This window comes from Cajanus cajan, chromosome 11, assembly GCF_000230855.2.
Source record: "Cajanus cajan strain Asha chromosome 11, NIPB_CcT2T_4, whole genome shotgun sequence".
Taxonomy (NCBI): Eukaryota; Viridiplantae; Streptophyta; class Magnoliopsida; order Fabales; family Fabaceae; genus Cajanus; species Cajanus cajan.
This window is the reverse complement of record NC_138527.1, coordinates 15,145,555-15,162,537: the sequence shown is the minus strand read 5'-3', so window position 1 is coordinate 15,162,537 and position 16,983 is coordinate 15,145,555. Positions and strand designations below refer to the sequence as shown.

The following is a 16,983-nucleotide window of genomic DNA, read 5'->3' as shown; positions in this document are numbered from 1 at the left end:
GCAAACTCAGTACCGAAGTGTTCAGAAAGCACGGAGGTATGCAACTTTCGGCTCGGGCGGCGAGTAAAGTTGTATCTGGAGAGACGGTACTCACCCTGGAGAGGGCAAACTCAGTACCAAAGTGTTCAGAAAGCACGGAGGTATGCAACTTTCGGCTCGGGCGGCGAGTAAAGTTGTATCTGGAGAGACGGTACTCACCCTGGAGAGGGCAAACTCAGTACCAAAGTGTTCAGAAAGCACGGAGGTACGCAACTTCCGACTCGGGCAGCGAGTGAAGTTGTACTCACAGCTTCCAGCTAGGGCGTCTAGCGAGGCTAACCTGGAGAGGCTACTCAACCAATTTTCCACCGGAAGACGCTACAAGTCAGAAGGTTGGCACATCACCCGGACAATTGGGTCAACTCCTTTACTTGTCAACCGGTAAACTAAAAGGCCGTTTGACCAAGTAAAGGGGGGGGCAGCTGTAGACCCCTAAAATTGTCCGGGTCGGAAATAAAGCTTGAAGACTCTCGAAGACTGAAGAAGGATCAGCCAGAAGGACTTCCAGAAGGCCCAAGGAGGGTTCTCTATAGGTCTAAGAGGTCTTAGGATAGCTAAAAATAGAAAATAGGAGGAATTGGGACCAATACGGGCTGCTTGGGGACCAGTACGGCCTGTATTGAAGTTTTGAACTTCAATACGGCCGTACTGGACTCAATACGACCGTATTGAAGATTTGTGAACTTCAATACGGCCGTATTGAGTTCAATACGGCCGTATTGAAGAACAAATTCTCAATACGGGCCGTATTGACCCCAGCGCCCGTATTGCTCCTATTTCCTATAAATATGGCGTCATTTGACGTCAATACACACTTTTCAACCATTTCTTGACTCTCTTATTGAGTGTTCTGGGGTTTTTGAGCAGTGCTCTGCCTTAGGAACCTCTCTGGGAGTCAGGACCGGTTAAATCCTCGAGTTCTGAGCGCTTTGCTTGAGTCTCGGATTTAACCGAAGGGGAAATCTTTTTGATTCCCTTAGTCAAAAATTTTCTTCGAGGAGAGTGTCGAGCGAGCTTGTAGAGGGAAGGAGCGCCGCAAAGCCTCCTAGCATTTATTGAGATTTATAAAAGCACGCTCCAAGAGGTTTTCTTTAATTCCCTCCTTTTACTGCTTTCTGTGTGTTTAATTTAAGCATCATGTAGATATTTAAGATAATAATCGTTCATAAATAAAAGGGGTAATTTAGTAATTTTGTGCTATTATTTGTAAAATAATCCGTCATAGGGAACCCGTTAGGGGCGCTGTGGGGTGCTAACACCTTCCTCACGCGTAACCGACTCCCTTACCCGACTCTGGTTATAATGGCCGAAGTCGATTTTTGAAATCGATTGCCTTAACTTCTTTTTCCAATGTTTTGAGTAAAACATTGGTGGCGACTCCACGAACCCTCCCTTTTTACAAAAACCACTAATCCATGGAGGGTCCCGCTTGGGATTAAATTGGATTGGTGAGACTCTTTCAATAATAAATTGGATAAGATCGACGAGGTCTCAGTTTGAGAACAAGTCATTCTAACAATCCAATACATTTTCAAACAAAAAATAAAAAGAGAGCTCGACCGTCTTCGCGACCGCCGAGGCCCGTTTGGGCCGGTGGCGACATCACCGAATTCATCCAAGAGAGAAAACCAAGAGAATGCCTTCAAAAACCTTAGGAAAACCTAGTTTCCTTTTCTTTGAAGTGTGCAATCCCTTGAGTACTTGAGCTTGGGTGCTTCCGTCTTCTAAGTTCAGCAAGAGTTCATCATCTTCATGAGTTCTTCAAGAGTACTTCTACCTCCATTGAAGAAGATCCGAACCTAGGAGGAGTTTAGGAGGAGATTGTGTTTCACTTCTACTACTCACCTCCATCATTTTTGGTATCAAGAGCAAGGTCTTCAAGGAGATAAGTGTTCTTGAGTTTTGGTCCGAATAGTCTTGTGATATTTTGTGTTTTTTTGTGTTCTTATGTTTGTCTTAATTGAGTTTCAATTTTCGGATCTATATTTTAATGTTCTTTTGTTCCATAGATCCATTGGTTGATTGTTTTTGAATTTTCTTCCACAATCAACATGTTTAGGACCTATTAGCTTGTGCTTGTTTTGATTTAATTTGAGTCTCTCCATTCTTGTATGTGTCCGTGATTGGACTTCATGCATTTGCATTAGATTTTGGTTTTTAATCCATGTTTTTGTCTTAGAGTTTGTGTGTAGTCTTTCTATGTCACAAAATTCCTTGAATAGCATGTTGACCTAAATTTTTTCTTTGAGTACATTGTTCATATTTTGCTTTCGGTTTGTGTTCAATTGTGCCTACCTATATGTGCTTTTTCTTTTACCTTATTGTGTTCATGATTTGCTATTAGTCCTAGCAAGTTTCCTTAGAGTTAGGTTTCCATTGTGTTCTTTAAGTTTTCAAATTACATTCCCTTGAAAATCTTCTAAACATTTTGTGACTCAAAATTTCAAGTGTAATCCTACTTCTAGTGCACTCTTCTTGTGGATTCAATTTTAAAAAAAAAATGATGATTAAGAGGCTGGAAAACAGAGTTTAAAACAGAGCCTAAAAGACCTAAAAATTTGAAAAGAAAATAGTTCAAAAAGAATCCAAACCAAAACCTAAAACTAGTGCACTAGTTTCACATTTTCACTTGAAATTTGACCTAATTTTTGGCTGTTTTGTTGGTTCGGTTTCTATAGCTTGGAATCATAGAAAAATTTGAAACAAAAGGCAATTATACTCTCTGGACTCTTAATTTGATACTGGAAAAAGAAAGAATTAAAAAAAAAAATAGAGAAAGAAAATTAAAAGGAAAAAGCCGAGAGGTATACAAGTTGAAAAACCTACTTGATTCCTTGTTATTGTTTTGACTACTACTTTTGCTATACTTGTCCAATTATCTTCAAATTTTTTTTGTTTTGTTCATCTATTCTAGTACCTATCTAGGAACTCTTCTCTCTGAGTGCTATCTTTTATTTGGAGTCTTAATTTTCAGTTTTACTTGTTGAACTTCTTTGAGTCTTGTCATATACACATATTACTCTTAATTTTGGTATAAGCTTTCCAAATTGTGCTTTGTTGCTTGTCTAGTTTTCTTTCAATAATTTCTTGTGCTGGAAGTGGCCTTAAATCCTTGCTCAAGGATCAAGCATTGCTCAACAAAGAGTAGGAAAAATTTTGGACACTATAATCACCAAATTTGACCTAATTTAGTGACCAAAATCATCCTAAATCTCCTTCACTTGAGTGACCAATTCCTTCACCTTGTGAGGCAGCCACCTTAACCTCTTTGTTGTGTTTCTTTTGCAGGTCCAGGAGCAGCATATTGAAGGATTAGTGGTGGATTAAACACTTGGTTAAGTGTTAGAAAAGTTGAACACAAAACCGCCACTAATTGGTCACCAAAGCCGCTACTTTATTGCTTTTTAGGCTAGTTTAATTTTTGTCAATTCTCTTGTATTTTTAAACCAATTTGTAAAGCTTGGAGGGAGTATTAAGAAGCTGGTCAGGTATATCTACATCCTTGATAGACTCTCACGTGTAGTACTAGTGGAAGTGGCTTGAAAATTTCATATGTTTCAAGCTTCCACTTAGGATATCCGACTAGTTGCTTAACTTGTTTCTTTCAAGTTTTCTTGTACTTAATTGCTTTGATTTGTTGCTTATAAACGTCTAGAATTGTGTAGTTTTATTTGTTCACGTTTAGTTAAGTGTTAAAAACAAACCAATTGTGAAAAAGCATACAAAAATTTTTGTGAAAAGTTTTGAGGAATTGGAAATACCACAAAGGAGTTTAGTGATTTCCACTTGAAAAGGCTTGGTTATTAAGTGGCTCTTTGTAGCTCACCTCCCTTGATAGTGCAACTTGTACACTTAGACTTCCAAGTGCTATTTTCATTCCTAGAAAATACCAAAAACATTTTATAACTTTTTGCATAGCATACAAATTCTTTTGCTTAACCATGAGTCATCATTCTCAAGGTAGTAGTGACTTTGATACTCCCAAAAGCTTTGAAAGAATTGTCAAGGAGGTTGAAGCACTAAAACTTTGGAAAAATGATGAGATGCTTCAAAAACAAAAAGAGAAACTTGAAAAAGAAGTACAAATCATGGCTTTGGAACAAGAAATCCAAAAGATTAAGCAAAGAGAAGAAAAACTTTTAAAAAGTTTAAATAAAAATAAAAGTCCAAAAGGTTCTTCTAGGAGCTCAACCAAGAGCTCCAATGATTCTCAAAACCAAGATAATGATGGTAGTATGCATATGGATGCTTACTATCAACCAACACCTAGGAGAGTCATTAAAGAACACAAAGTGAGGGAATCAAGGGTTGATCTCCCTTACTTTCATGGAAAAGATAATGTGGACACCTACTTGGATTGGGAGATGAAAGTGGAGCAAATCTTCACTTGTCATCAAGTAGGTGAGGAAAGAAAAGTTCCTTTGGCCACCCTAGCTTTTCAAGGACAAGCCATGTATTGGTGGACATCCTTGGAAAGAGAGAGAAGACTTCACAATGATCCTCCCATCACTTATTGGAATGAATTGAGGAGTGCTATGAGAAGAAGGCACATTCCTTCTTATTATAGTAGGGAGCTTATGGATAAGCTCCAAAGGCTCCAACAAAAGGGTATGAGTGTTGAGGAGTATAAGCAAAAGATGGAGTTATATCTCATGAGGGCTGGGATAAGGGAAGAAGAAAGATTGACCATAGCTAGATTTCTAAGTGGTCTTAATTTTGACATAAGAGATAGAGTTGAGTTACTCCCTTATAGGGACCTTGATGATTTGGTCCAACTTTGTATAAGGGTGGAACAACAAAATTTGAGAAAATCCTCTTTTAAAGGAAAAACTCAATCTAGCTCTTATGTTAAGAAAGACTACAAGAGGGAGGGTCACTTTGATTCCTCTAAGAAATTTGGCAAAGAAAAAGAAAAAGAAAAAGAAAATGATAAAAATAAAAATATTGTCACTTCTAGTAGCAAAACTAGTGATATCAAATGCTTTAAGTGTCTTGGGAGAGGACACATAGCCTCTCAATGCCCAACTAAAAAGGTGATGATTTTGAAGGGGCAAGACATTTATAGTAGTGTTGATGAGTCTAGTTCCACTACTTCAAGTGATAGTGAATCAAGTGAGGAAGACCATTCCATTGAAAGTGCATATCCTTGTGATGGTCAACTTCTCATGATTAGAAGGCTTCTAGGAAGCCAACCTAATGAGTTCCATCTTTCACAAAGGGAGAACATTTTTCACACAAGGTGTAAAGTTTTAGACAATGCTTGTTCTCTCATTGTAGATAGTGGATCTTGTTGCAACTGTTGTAGCACAAGGTTGGTGGAGAAGCTTGGTCTTACTATTATTCCTCATCCGAAACCATATCAACTTCATTGGATTAATGAAGATGGGGATATTAATGTTAATCAACAAGTGAAAGTCAAGTTCTCTATTGGTAACTATGAAGACCAAGTGGTTTGTGACATAGTTCCAATGGAAGCTTGTCATATTTTGTTGGGAAGGCCATGGCAATTTGACAAGAAAACCATGCACAATGGCCTTACCAATGAAATTACTTTCACTCATAAAGAAAAGAAATTTGTACTACATCCTTTGTCCCCTTCACAAGTAATAGAGGATCAAGTACAAATGAAAAAGAAAAGAGAAGAAGAAAAAAAAAACTTGAATAAAAAAAAAAGAAAAGAAGGAAAAGAAGCATAAGTTTTCAAAGAAGGATGAAGAAAAATCTTTTCTAAAAGAAGGAATTCAACAAGAACCTTTAAAAAAAAAAAACTTTGATTGTTGAAAAACTTTCTTACATTCTTCTTTGTAAAGGTATGCTTCAGTGTCATAATTTAAGTATTGAACTTAATTCTTTATCTCCTCAAATTTCTCATTTATTAAAAGAATTTGATGATATATTCCCTAGTGAAGGTCCACAAGGCCTTCCTCCTTTTAGGGGTATAGAACATCAAATTGATTTTGTGCCTGGGGTTAGTCTACCCAATAGACCAGCCTATAGGACAAATCCTCAAGAAACTAAGGAGATCGAGAATCAAGTCCATGAATTATTGAATAAGGGTTGGATACAAAAAAGTTTGAGTCCCTGTGCTGTGCCTGTATTGTTAGTGCCCAAGAAAGATGGAAAATGGAGAATGTGTTGTGATTGTAGGGCCATTAACAATATCACAATCAAGTACAGGCACCCAATCCCTAGACTTGATGATATGCTTGATGAGTTACATGGTGCTTCCATATTTTCTAAAATTGATCTTAAAAGTGGTTATCACCAAATAAGAATTAAAAAGGGTGATGAGTGGAAAACTGCTTTTAAAACCAAATTTGGATTATATGAGTGGCTAGTTATGCCTTTTGGTTTAACTAATGCACCAAGTACATTCATGAGGCTTATGAATCATGTCTTGAGAGAGTGTATAGGAAAATTTGTGGTTGTTTATTTTGATGACATTTTAATCTATAGTAGATCTCAAGATGATCATTTTGGACATCTTAGAGAAGTTATGATGATCCTTAGGGAAAACCAATTATTTGCAAATTTTGAAAAATGTACTTTTTGTGTGGATCATGTGGTTTTCCTAGGGTTCATTGTAAGCAAAAATGGGGTTCAAGTGGATCCCGAGAAAATCAAAGCCATTCAAGAGTGGCCCAAGCCTAAAAATGTTAGTGAAGTTAGGAGTTTTCATGGATTAGCAAGTTTTTATAGAAGATTTGTGCCTAACTTCTCTAGCATTGCTTCACCATTGAATGAGCTTGTCAAAAAAGATATTTTATTTGAATGGACTGCCAAGCATGACCAAGCATTTCAATTACTTAAAGATCAACTTACTAATGCACCCATTTTAGCTCTACCTAATTTTGAAAAGACTTTTGAGTTAGAATGTGATGCATCAGGAGTTGGCATAGGAGCTGTGTTATTGCAAGGAGGACACCCCATTGCATATTTTAGTGAAAAACTAAAAGGTGCCTCCCTCAATTACCCTACCTATGATAAAGAGTTGTATGCCTTGGTTAGAGCTTTACAAACTTGGGAGCACTATCTTGTGTCCAAAGAGTTTGTCATCCATAGTGACCATGAGTCACTTAAATATTTAAGAGGTCAAGGTAAATTAAATAAGAGACATGCCAAATGGTTAGAGTTTCTTGAACAATTTCCATATATTATTAAATTCAAGAAAGGAAAATCCAATGTTGTAGCTGATGCTTTATCTAGGAGACATACCTTGCTTGTGTCTCTAGGAACTCAAATTCTTGGATTTGATAATATTAGGGAATTGTATGAAGAAGATCTTGAATTTGGTGTTAATTATAAAAAATGTCAACAAAAAGCTTTTGATGGTTTTTATATGGCTGAGGGGTATTTATACAAAGAAGGAAGATTGTGTATACCCCAAGGATCCATTAGGAAACTATTAATTAAAGAGAGTCATGAAGGTGGGCTTATGGGGCACTTTGGTGTTGATAAAACCCTTAGTTTGCTAAAAGAAAAATTTTATTGGCCCCATATGCGAAAAGATGTCCAAAGGCATTGTTTTAGATGTTTAGCTTGTTTACAAGCTAAGTCTAAAGTAATGCCTCATGGAACATACACACCTTTGCCTGTTGCTTCTTCTCCTTGGGTAGATATTAGCATGGATTTTGTGCTAGGTTTACCTAGAATCCAAAGGGGAATGGATTCTATTTTTGTGGTAGTGGACCGTTTTAGTAAAATGGCTCATTTTATTCCATGCCACAAAGTAGATGATGCAAGCAACATTGCAAAACTCTTCTTTAGAGATGTGGTTAAACTTCATGGGCTTCCTAAAACTATAGTTTCAGATAGAGATACAAAGTTTCTAAGCCATTTTTGGCGTGTCTTATGGTCAAGACTAGGAACTAAACTCCTCTTTTCAACTACTTGTCATCCTCAAACAGATGGCCAAACTGAGGTAGTGAATAGATCTCTGTCTACTATGCTTAGGGCAGTCCTAAAGGGTAATCACAAATCTTGGGATGAGTTTTTACCTCATATTGAATTTGCCTACAATAGGGTAGTTCATAAAACTACCAATATTTCTCCTTTTGAGGCTGTTTATGGGTTTAATCCTTTAACTCCTTTGGACTTGATACCTCTTCCTAATGTTGAACATTTCATTCATAAGGAAGGGACTTCAAGGGCTGATTTTGTTAAGAAACTTCATGAAAGGATTAAAATTCATATTCAAAATCAAAATGAGAAATATGCAAAACAAGGAAGTAAAGGCAAGAAGTCTATGATCTTCGAGGAAGGTGATTGGGTTTGGCTTCATTTAAGAAAAGAACGTTTTCCAAATCAAAGGAAGTCTAAACTCAGTCCTAGAGGAGATGGTCCCTTTCAGGTCTTACAGCGTATCAATGATAACGCCTATAGACTTGATTTACCCTCTGAATATGGAGTCAGCACCACTTTTAATGTCAGTGATCTTAAACCTTTTGTAGGTGCTAGCGATGATGAGGAAGAGTCTTCAGATTCGAGGACGAATCCTTCTCAAGAGGGAGGGAATGATGGAAGAGCATGGGCTAAAGGCCCAACCACTAGAGCTATGGCCAGGAGGTTACTTGAAGATTTGACTGCTTCAGAGCTTAGTGGGCCCGATGGGCTTGGTGGGCCTAGGGTGCTTCTCACTTGGGCTTTGATTGATTGAACACCATGTTTTTATTGTCTTTTATGAGAATAGGAATTTACTTTGTTGTTGGTCTTGTATTTTGACCATAGTTTAGGTTTAGGCTAGTTGGGCCTAGTTTTGGGCTTCATGGGCCTTTGGGCTTTTGATACCCAATATTGGGCTCATTTTCATTCTTGTAATTTTTCCTATTGATTGTATTCACTAGACCATTGTATTTTGGTCATTAGATTAGGTTTTTAGGAGGATTACATTAATAGGAGAAATAGGTTTCATTTAAGCATCATTTAGAAGTAATTTGAATTGAATTTGAGTCACATGGATGGCATGGGAAGGATCCGGCCATGTGAGCCTCAAATTCATTCCAAATCACTCCTAAATGACACTTAGATGAGGGTAGCATCCGTGTGAGTGTGTGAGTTGGCCAAAGTTTGAATTTCAAATTCAAATTTGAAATTCAAACTTGGCGCCAACTTGGTTCACCAAGGTGCCGTCCAAGTTAACCTAATTTTCCCTCCTATAAATGTAACCTTTCTCACCTTGTAACACACTTTTGATATATGAGAATTTTCTGAATATTTCTTCAGCCAAATTCCCTCAAGAGTCACCTGTAGACCCCTAAAATTGTCCGGGTCGGAAATAAAGCTTGAAGACTCTCGAAGACTGAAGAAGGATCAGCCAGAAGGACTTCCAGAAGGCCCAAGGAGGGTTCTCTATAGGTCTAAGAGGTCTTAGGATAGCTAAAAATAGAAAATAGGAGGAATTGGGACCAATACGGGCTGCTTGGGGACCAGTACGGCCTGTATTGAAGTTTTGAACTTCAATACGGCCGTACTGGACTCAATACGGCCGTATTGAAGATTTGTGAACTTCAATACGGCCGTATTGAGTTCAATACGGCCGTATTGAAGAACAAATTCTCAATACGGGCCGTATTGACCCCAGCGCCCGTATTGCTCCTATTTCCTATAAATATGGCGTCATTTGACGTCAATACACACTTTTCAACCATTTCTTGACTCTCTTATTGAGTGTTCTGGGGTTTTTGAGCAGTGCTCTGCCTTAGGAACCTCTCTGGGAGTCAGGACCGGTTAAATCCTCGAGTTCTGAGCGCTTTGCTTGAGTCTCGGATTTAACCGAAGGGGAAATCTTTTTGATTCCCTTAGTCAAAAATTTTCTTCGAGGAGAGTGTCGAGCGAGCTTGTAGAGGGAAGGAGCGCCGCAAAGCCTCCTAGCATTTATTGAGATTTATAAAAGCACGCTCCAAGAGGTTTTCTTTAATTCCCTCCTTTTACTGCTTTCTGTGTGTTTAATTTAAGCATCATGTAGATATTTAAGATAATAATCGTTCATAAATAAAAGGGGTAATTTAGTAATTTTGTGCTATTATTTGTAAAATAATCCGTCATAGGGAACCCGTTAGGGGCGCTGTGGGGTGCTAACACCTTCCTCACGCGTAACCGACTCCCTTACCCGACTCTGGTTATAATGGCCGAAGTCGATTTTTGAAATCGATTGCCTTAACTTCTTTTTCCAATGTTTTGAGTAAAACATTGGTGGCGACTCCACGAACCCTCCCTTTTTACAAAAACCACTAATCCATGGAGGGTCCCGCTTGGGATTAAATTGGATTGGTGAGACTCTTTCAATAATAAATTGGATAAGATCGACGAGGTCTCAGTTTGAGAACAAGTCGTTCTAACAATCCAATACATTTTCAAACAAAAAATAAAAAGAGAGCTCGACCGTCTTCGCGACCGCCGAGGCCCGTTTGGGCCGGTGGCGACAGATGGCGACTCCACTGGGGAAGCCTTGAGAGTCAGTCCCATTTAGTGATGGATTATTTTCAAAATAATAGTCTAAAATTACTTCACTACCCCTCACTTGTATGATAACATGATTTATTATATGGCTTTAATAACTGTTGTTTGTTTAATTTCCGCAATTGTTTGAAATACAAACTGTACACAAACCTTTGCACACAACAGTTCCCTCTATACCCGGGGGCATGAGTGATAATCCATAGGGAGTGGATGTTAGTACGGCCGGTTGATGGGTTTATAGGAGCCTATGAGACCGTTGTCGGAAAAACATCACTCAAGGTGATAACCATGAACTCAAGTCCGACAGTGCGTTGGAACTTTCCATCGGCTTACGACGAGAGGAATTGGGTCCCTATAATGGGGGCACCTTGGGGGCCTCAGACCGGTGAGAACAGTTAGAACCACCTTGAATATGCACTTTTCTGCAGGATACCCCTACCTCGTGATTCGCTCGTGACTGTTCGTGGATGAGTGAATTGTTTGTGCATTAACTATGTGACATTGTATGAGCATACATTTGCATTCTTTAAACAAACAACATTCCTATTCTATTAAAATAAGAATAAATAGAAATAAGGATCTTCTAGTACATGGTGTTAACATCTACCTTCATTACATTCATATAGGTAGTTTCCCTTTTCACCCAAAAAAAAACAAACAACAAAAAAAAATATATACAAAAATCCAAAAGAAAAAATACATATTTATCCAAACCAAGCAGTATCATGCATCACATTAGGAAAATCCCGAAAACATGATAATGCTTAGTTTAAATAAACACTATGCATGCATATTCATCTTCATCATCTCATATCATGCATTGTATTGTAGATTATGGAGAGATCTAGGGAGGTGCATGGGCAGTTGAAGAAAGTGGACTTCTTGTTGTACCGTGCCGAGAGGTTGGATCACCTCTGTACCTTGATGCCACGAGAGGCTCGTTTGGAATTTGAGAAATCCTATGGACGAGTTCTCGACTTGATGAAGATCTGTGTGGATCCAGCCTTTCTGAGAGCCTTGGTCCATTTTTGGAGTCTCGATTTGCACTGCTTCGAGTTTCCCCAGTTTGACCTAATTCCTACTCTCGAGGAGTACGAACTCATGCTTCGATGGCCCAAATCAGCCGGGGTCTATATTTTTCATGGAAATCATGTGGCTGTGGAGAGAGTTGCCACTCAGGTCAAACTACCATCACGATCAGCTGCCTTAGTGGGGAACGGCAGTATCAAGGGTTGGAAGCTTGCTATGATAGAAGACCACCTTTCTTCCTTGGCTGGTGAGGGAGATTGGTTAGCTTTCAACAAGACTCTTGCGTTAGCCGTGTTTGGGACGATTCTATTCCCCTTTCACGCTAACACAGTGGACCATGCTGCGATGGACGCTTTCTTCGCTTGGGACGTACATATGAAAAGTCCCGTGCCTGCTATTCTTGCCGACACCTTGCTGTCTGTTCATCTAACACAACAGAAGCAAGGAAAAATCATCCGATGTTGCACCTCCTTGCTGTATGTGTGGGGCATCACGCACTTCTATGCCTCTAGTCATATGGGGACCTTGCCCGATCCATTGAGGAGTTTCTCCAAGATCCCCATGCGCCGCCGATATGCTTCCGAATGGAAGGAAGAGATGGAACAGTGGAGCATTGACCACTTCACATGGGTTTGTCCATGGTTCCGTCCAAGCAATGTATTGATAAGATGCGGCAATTATCCAAGCATACCATTGATGGGCCTCAGAGGTTGCATAGCCTACTCACCTAAATTGGTTATGAGACAACTAATGAGGACTCAAATTGTTCCTACTAAAGAGGAGCTTGGAGGGTTGTGTTTCTCCTTTGATTCCGAACATCAGAGGGACATGCACGCTATCATAAGAGCGTGGGAGAAACCAACCTATGAGGGAGATCTCGAGCTTGGGAAGCCTCGGGTATCCGCCTCCACCGACTATGAGAAATGGAGGAGCGAGAGGGGGGTGTCTCAGCCATCCACTTCTTGTGCAACTACAGCAACAAGGAAGGTGTTGCAAGAACAAGTCGACGCCTTGACCAAGAAACTGGAAATCCAAGGAGCTCAAATGAGAGTTCTTGAGGAGAAAAACGAAGCATCCAGTTTCCTCATTGATGGTCTTCAAAGGCAATGCAAGAAGAAAAACCACGAGATAGAGCGGCTCAAGGATGAGTGTGCTAACCTCAACAAGGAGACTACTCGGACATTCAAAATGCCAAAGATTGAACCGGGTAGTCAACTCCAAGAAGTCAACGCTAAGATAGCACGCCTTGAAGCCGAGCATGCAAAGCAGGCACAGTTGATCAAGGACATGCAAGACGATTTACTCTCGACTCGATCCGACGCACAACAATGGCGGGAAGTCGCTCAACGACAAGCTGCAAACCTTTCCGACTTCCGCAAAAAAGGAAAGGGAAGGATTGGCACAGATGGCCAAACTCCAAGAAGAGAAGGATCGAGCCGAAGACGAGCTTAATGAGTTGCAGGCCATGATCAACTACCATATTCAAAAAGCGAAAGAGGCTCAGAAAATCAGTGAAGATATGAGCCAAGCGGTCCATACGCAGATTGAAGCAATGACACGCCATGTCGAGGAAGCCGAAGAAGAATGGCAAAGACGTATGAACCCGCCTGTGGGTTTCTACCGGCTTTTCTCTTTTTGTAAAAAATTGCTTCAAAGCATTGTATAAAAGTTGTACACTTTCTTCAATGAATAAAAATCATATTTTTGAGATTTATTGCCTTTGCATCTCATTAGTCATTCATTTGCATTTATCTCTCCCGGTAATTAAATAATAAAGATTAATAAAAAGAAAGAATTAATCGATGCGTATATTCAGAATGGATCGCACACCATTGGTAATAAAATGCAAACCAACAACTACGCAAAGCAAGCACACGACAGCTCCGTTGTTGGTAATCAAGACAAATAAAGGGGAAGGTCCGACGCCTTTAAGGATTAACGCTCCAAGGCCTTTTCCCTACGAATCGAATAAGGCTGTGCCGTGGATATACGACATCCACACTTCTGCCGACAGCGATATATCAAACATCGCTGGACTTGGGGGCATGACCAGGAGTGGCAGGATCTACACTCCCGAAGATCTTCATGACAAAGCTCCCAAGAATAAAGGAAAAGAAAAAGAAAGAACCGAGGAAAATAAGGAATCCGAGGAGGAGACTGATGAGCTGTTAAAATTCATCAGACAGAGCGAATATTCCATCGTGGATCAACTTCACAAGACACCAGCAAAGATCACTTTGTTGTCGTTGATCCTAAGCTCCGAACCGCATCGGCAAGCTCTGTTGAAAGTCTTGAACGAGGCGTATGTGTCGCACTCTATCTCCCAAGACAAATTTGAGGGGATTGTTAGTCACATTACGGCTAATGATCACCTCACTTTCACCGATGAAGAGATCCCCACCGAGGGACCTAATCATAACAAGCCCTTGCACATCTCTGTAAAGTGCAAAGAATATCACATCGCAAAAGTCTTGGTAGATAATGGATCTTCCTTGAACGTGATGCCAAAAAGAACTCTCGAGCAAGTGGCAATCAAGGGAGTCCAAATGCGCCCGAGCAACATGATCGTTCGAGCTTTTGACGGATCTAAAAGAGAAGTAGTGGGAGAAATCAATCTTCCAATCCAAGTTGGACCCACTATCTTCAACGTCGAATTTCAAGTGATGGATATCACTCCCGCATACAGCTGTCTCCTCGGCCGACCTTGGATTCATGATGCAAAAGCTGTACCCTCTACGCTTCACCAGAAAGTCAAGTTCATAGTGGGTGACAAACTGGTGACTGTACAAGCTGAAGATGACATACTCATCAGCAAGCCATCCAATATACCATATGTGGATGCAGCAGAGGAAGCTTTAGAAACCGCCTTCCAAGCATTGGAGATCGCCAGTGTTGAAACGTTTCCCCGAGAAATGAAGAAGGTAGCCTCCATGCTCACAAAGAATGGATACTTGCCAGGACAAGGATTAGGCAAGGACTCCCAAGGAATCCCGGAGCTACCCATTATCAAGGATAATCCGGGGAAACAAGGGTTAGGATATGACCCTAGTAAAGATCAAAGAACGAAGAGAAACAAAGATCCATCTCGACGTTCTTTAAGCCAGATCTTTAGGAAGGCCGGTTCACAAGTATCAAGGCCGGTCGTCGTCATCAAGTGTTCTTCTCCTTCTGATAGGGATATGTAAACCTGATGACTATTAGAGATTACTCCTCGGGGACAGCCCGACCCCCGAGCCTCGATAGGGCACATGTTTCCACTGTGATTATAATAAAATCATTCATTATTATTTCTTATTGCTTCTCTTCTTGCTTGCAATAAAATTCTAAACCACGTTATTTAACCCTGTTTGAATAAACATGAATGAGGTTAAAATCATCTTAATAATCAATAAACCCGCATCATTTTTATGTGGAAGTGTGCACGACAACTTGGAGCACCTTTTCTTGGCCTCAATAAATGCCATCATGGATAAAAGAAATCCTAAAAAACAAGAGAGGCTCAGCAGGAAACCCAAAAAAGGGGGCTGCACAAAAATAAGAGCAAAAGACCCGCTAGGAATCCCACAAATGGGTTACCTAGGCAAAAATTAGGGTTACAAAAAATAAACAAAAACAGAAGCCCGCAAAGACACCACAAAGGGGTGTTTTAGGCAAAAGATAGGGCCATCAAAAAGGAAAAACAAAAATAAATCCATGATGGTACCGCCAACAGAATTCAACAAGGGGCTCAAGAAAAGCTATCCAAATTGTCAAAAGCACAATCATTAATAACAAAGATGTGCTTAACTTCATAAGTGTTTAATCAAACTAACCTAAACACTTAAGCCTACCATTGGCCAGCCATTCTTTCAAAATCAATTTTTCAAAAATAAAATTGAATCCCTCTAAAACACAAACTTACAGGAAAAATATATTCTTTCCTTCTCTTCTCTCTTGACCCACGCGATTTTAGAATAATCTAGTGGAAACATGGAGATATAGTAGTCAATAGGAGGGTTGACGTATCTTCTAAAAGAAGGGAAGTATCATTTGGTTGATGGCGCCAAATTCAAACTCAATATGCATCATTCCTCGGTCATAAAAGTCGGCAGCGCACAGTCCGTCTTGAGGAATGGCAAAATCCAAACGAAAAACGCGTCGATTAATTCTTTTGAAAAAATGAATCAAATAGAATTAGATGCACCATATTTGCATACATGCATACAGATGATAGGTGTACAAGAAGATCACTTATTCTCTGTTTATCTTTAAAAAAAAAAAAAAAAAAAAAAAAAAAAAAAAAAAAATCAATCCAATACGCCCGTATTGGTAACTAATACGGCCGTATTGAAGTAAACGTTGAAGACAACGTTTCAACTTCAATACGGGCGTATTAAACCCAATACGCCCGTATTGAAGAGCCAATACGGCCGTATTAAATGAAATACGGGCCGTATTGATTTTAAATTTTGCACACAAACGGCTATGCCAATACGGCCGTATTGAATCCAATACGGGCCGTATTGGCGAAAGCCTGTCTATAAATAAGCCTTTCCCTTTCACATTTTGCATACCAATCTTCATCCTCTGCATCCCTGTTTGTGAGTGCAAACCCCCAAAAAACCCTCAGAGATAATGGCAGAGCCATCCCGCAAGAGACAGAGAGCCCCAGCTCGACGTGAGATGACGGATAGGCACAAGCAACGGCTGGAGCTTATCGAGACATTCAACTTCGAGCCGTCAAGGGTGCTCGACTTTGATCTTCTCCGAGCAGTGGGCTTGGAAGATGACATCAGGAGTAACTTCGACGCCATAGGATGGGGTTTCCTTCTCGATCCTCCTTCTCAGCTGTACCTGACAGCCACGAAGGAGTTTCTGGCTTCCGTCGGCGTTACTGAGTCGACGAGCAGTTTTGGGGAGCAGGTCTGCACGGTTGACTTCTGGATGAACCAGGGGTACCGCTCGGTGACGTTGGATGAGTTCAACGTCCAAGCAGGATTTTTCAGTCGCGACGATCAACTAGCATTCCGAGATGCCATATGCGAGTGGCCGGAGGAGTGGACTCCGGTTGACATGTGGAGGTTGCTTACGGGCCGAGAGGATTACCATTCAGGGGTAAAGGGCTCCCGGCTCCCGACCGCTCTTAGGATCTGCCATAAGATCCTTACTAGCACCATTCATGGCAGGTCTAGGAGTCCCGAGTCGATCACTCGTCCAGACCTGCTAGCATTATACTGCATGGCCACCGGACGGAAGGCCAACCCTGGATATTTCTTCCTCGAGCACGTGAGGAAGCTGGGGATACGAGAGGGAGGAGAGGCTAGACAGGGGTATATCTTGGCCGCTCCACTCCTTTCACAGCTAGCGAGGACATGGAGATGCCCCGACGGCGAGGAGCCAGGGGCGCTGACGCCCAAGCTGATTGGCGCTTCCACCTTGATTAGCATGAGGATCATTACGAGATCAGGAGAGCGGTAT

The 16,983-nt window shown here is 40.5% G+C and overlaps 1 protein-coding gene across 1 annotated transcript; it reads left to right on the top strand.

The window, feature by feature from the left end:
* The first annotated feature begins 9,693 nt into the window (after nt 1–9,693).
* Nucleotides 9,694–15,144, top strand: LOC145953143 (uncharacterized). Its single transcript, XM_083066823.1, has 2 exons — nt 9,694–9,944; nt 11,329–15,144. The coding sequence occupies exon 2, from the start codon at nt 11,332–11,334 to the stop codon at nt 12,976–12,978; it is 1,647 nt and encodes a 548-aa protein (XP_082922949.1). The 5' UTR covers nt 9,694–9,944; nt 11,329–11,331; the 3' UTR covers nt 12,979–15,144.
* The last annotated feature ends 1,839 nt before the right edge of the window (nt 15,145–16,983 follow it).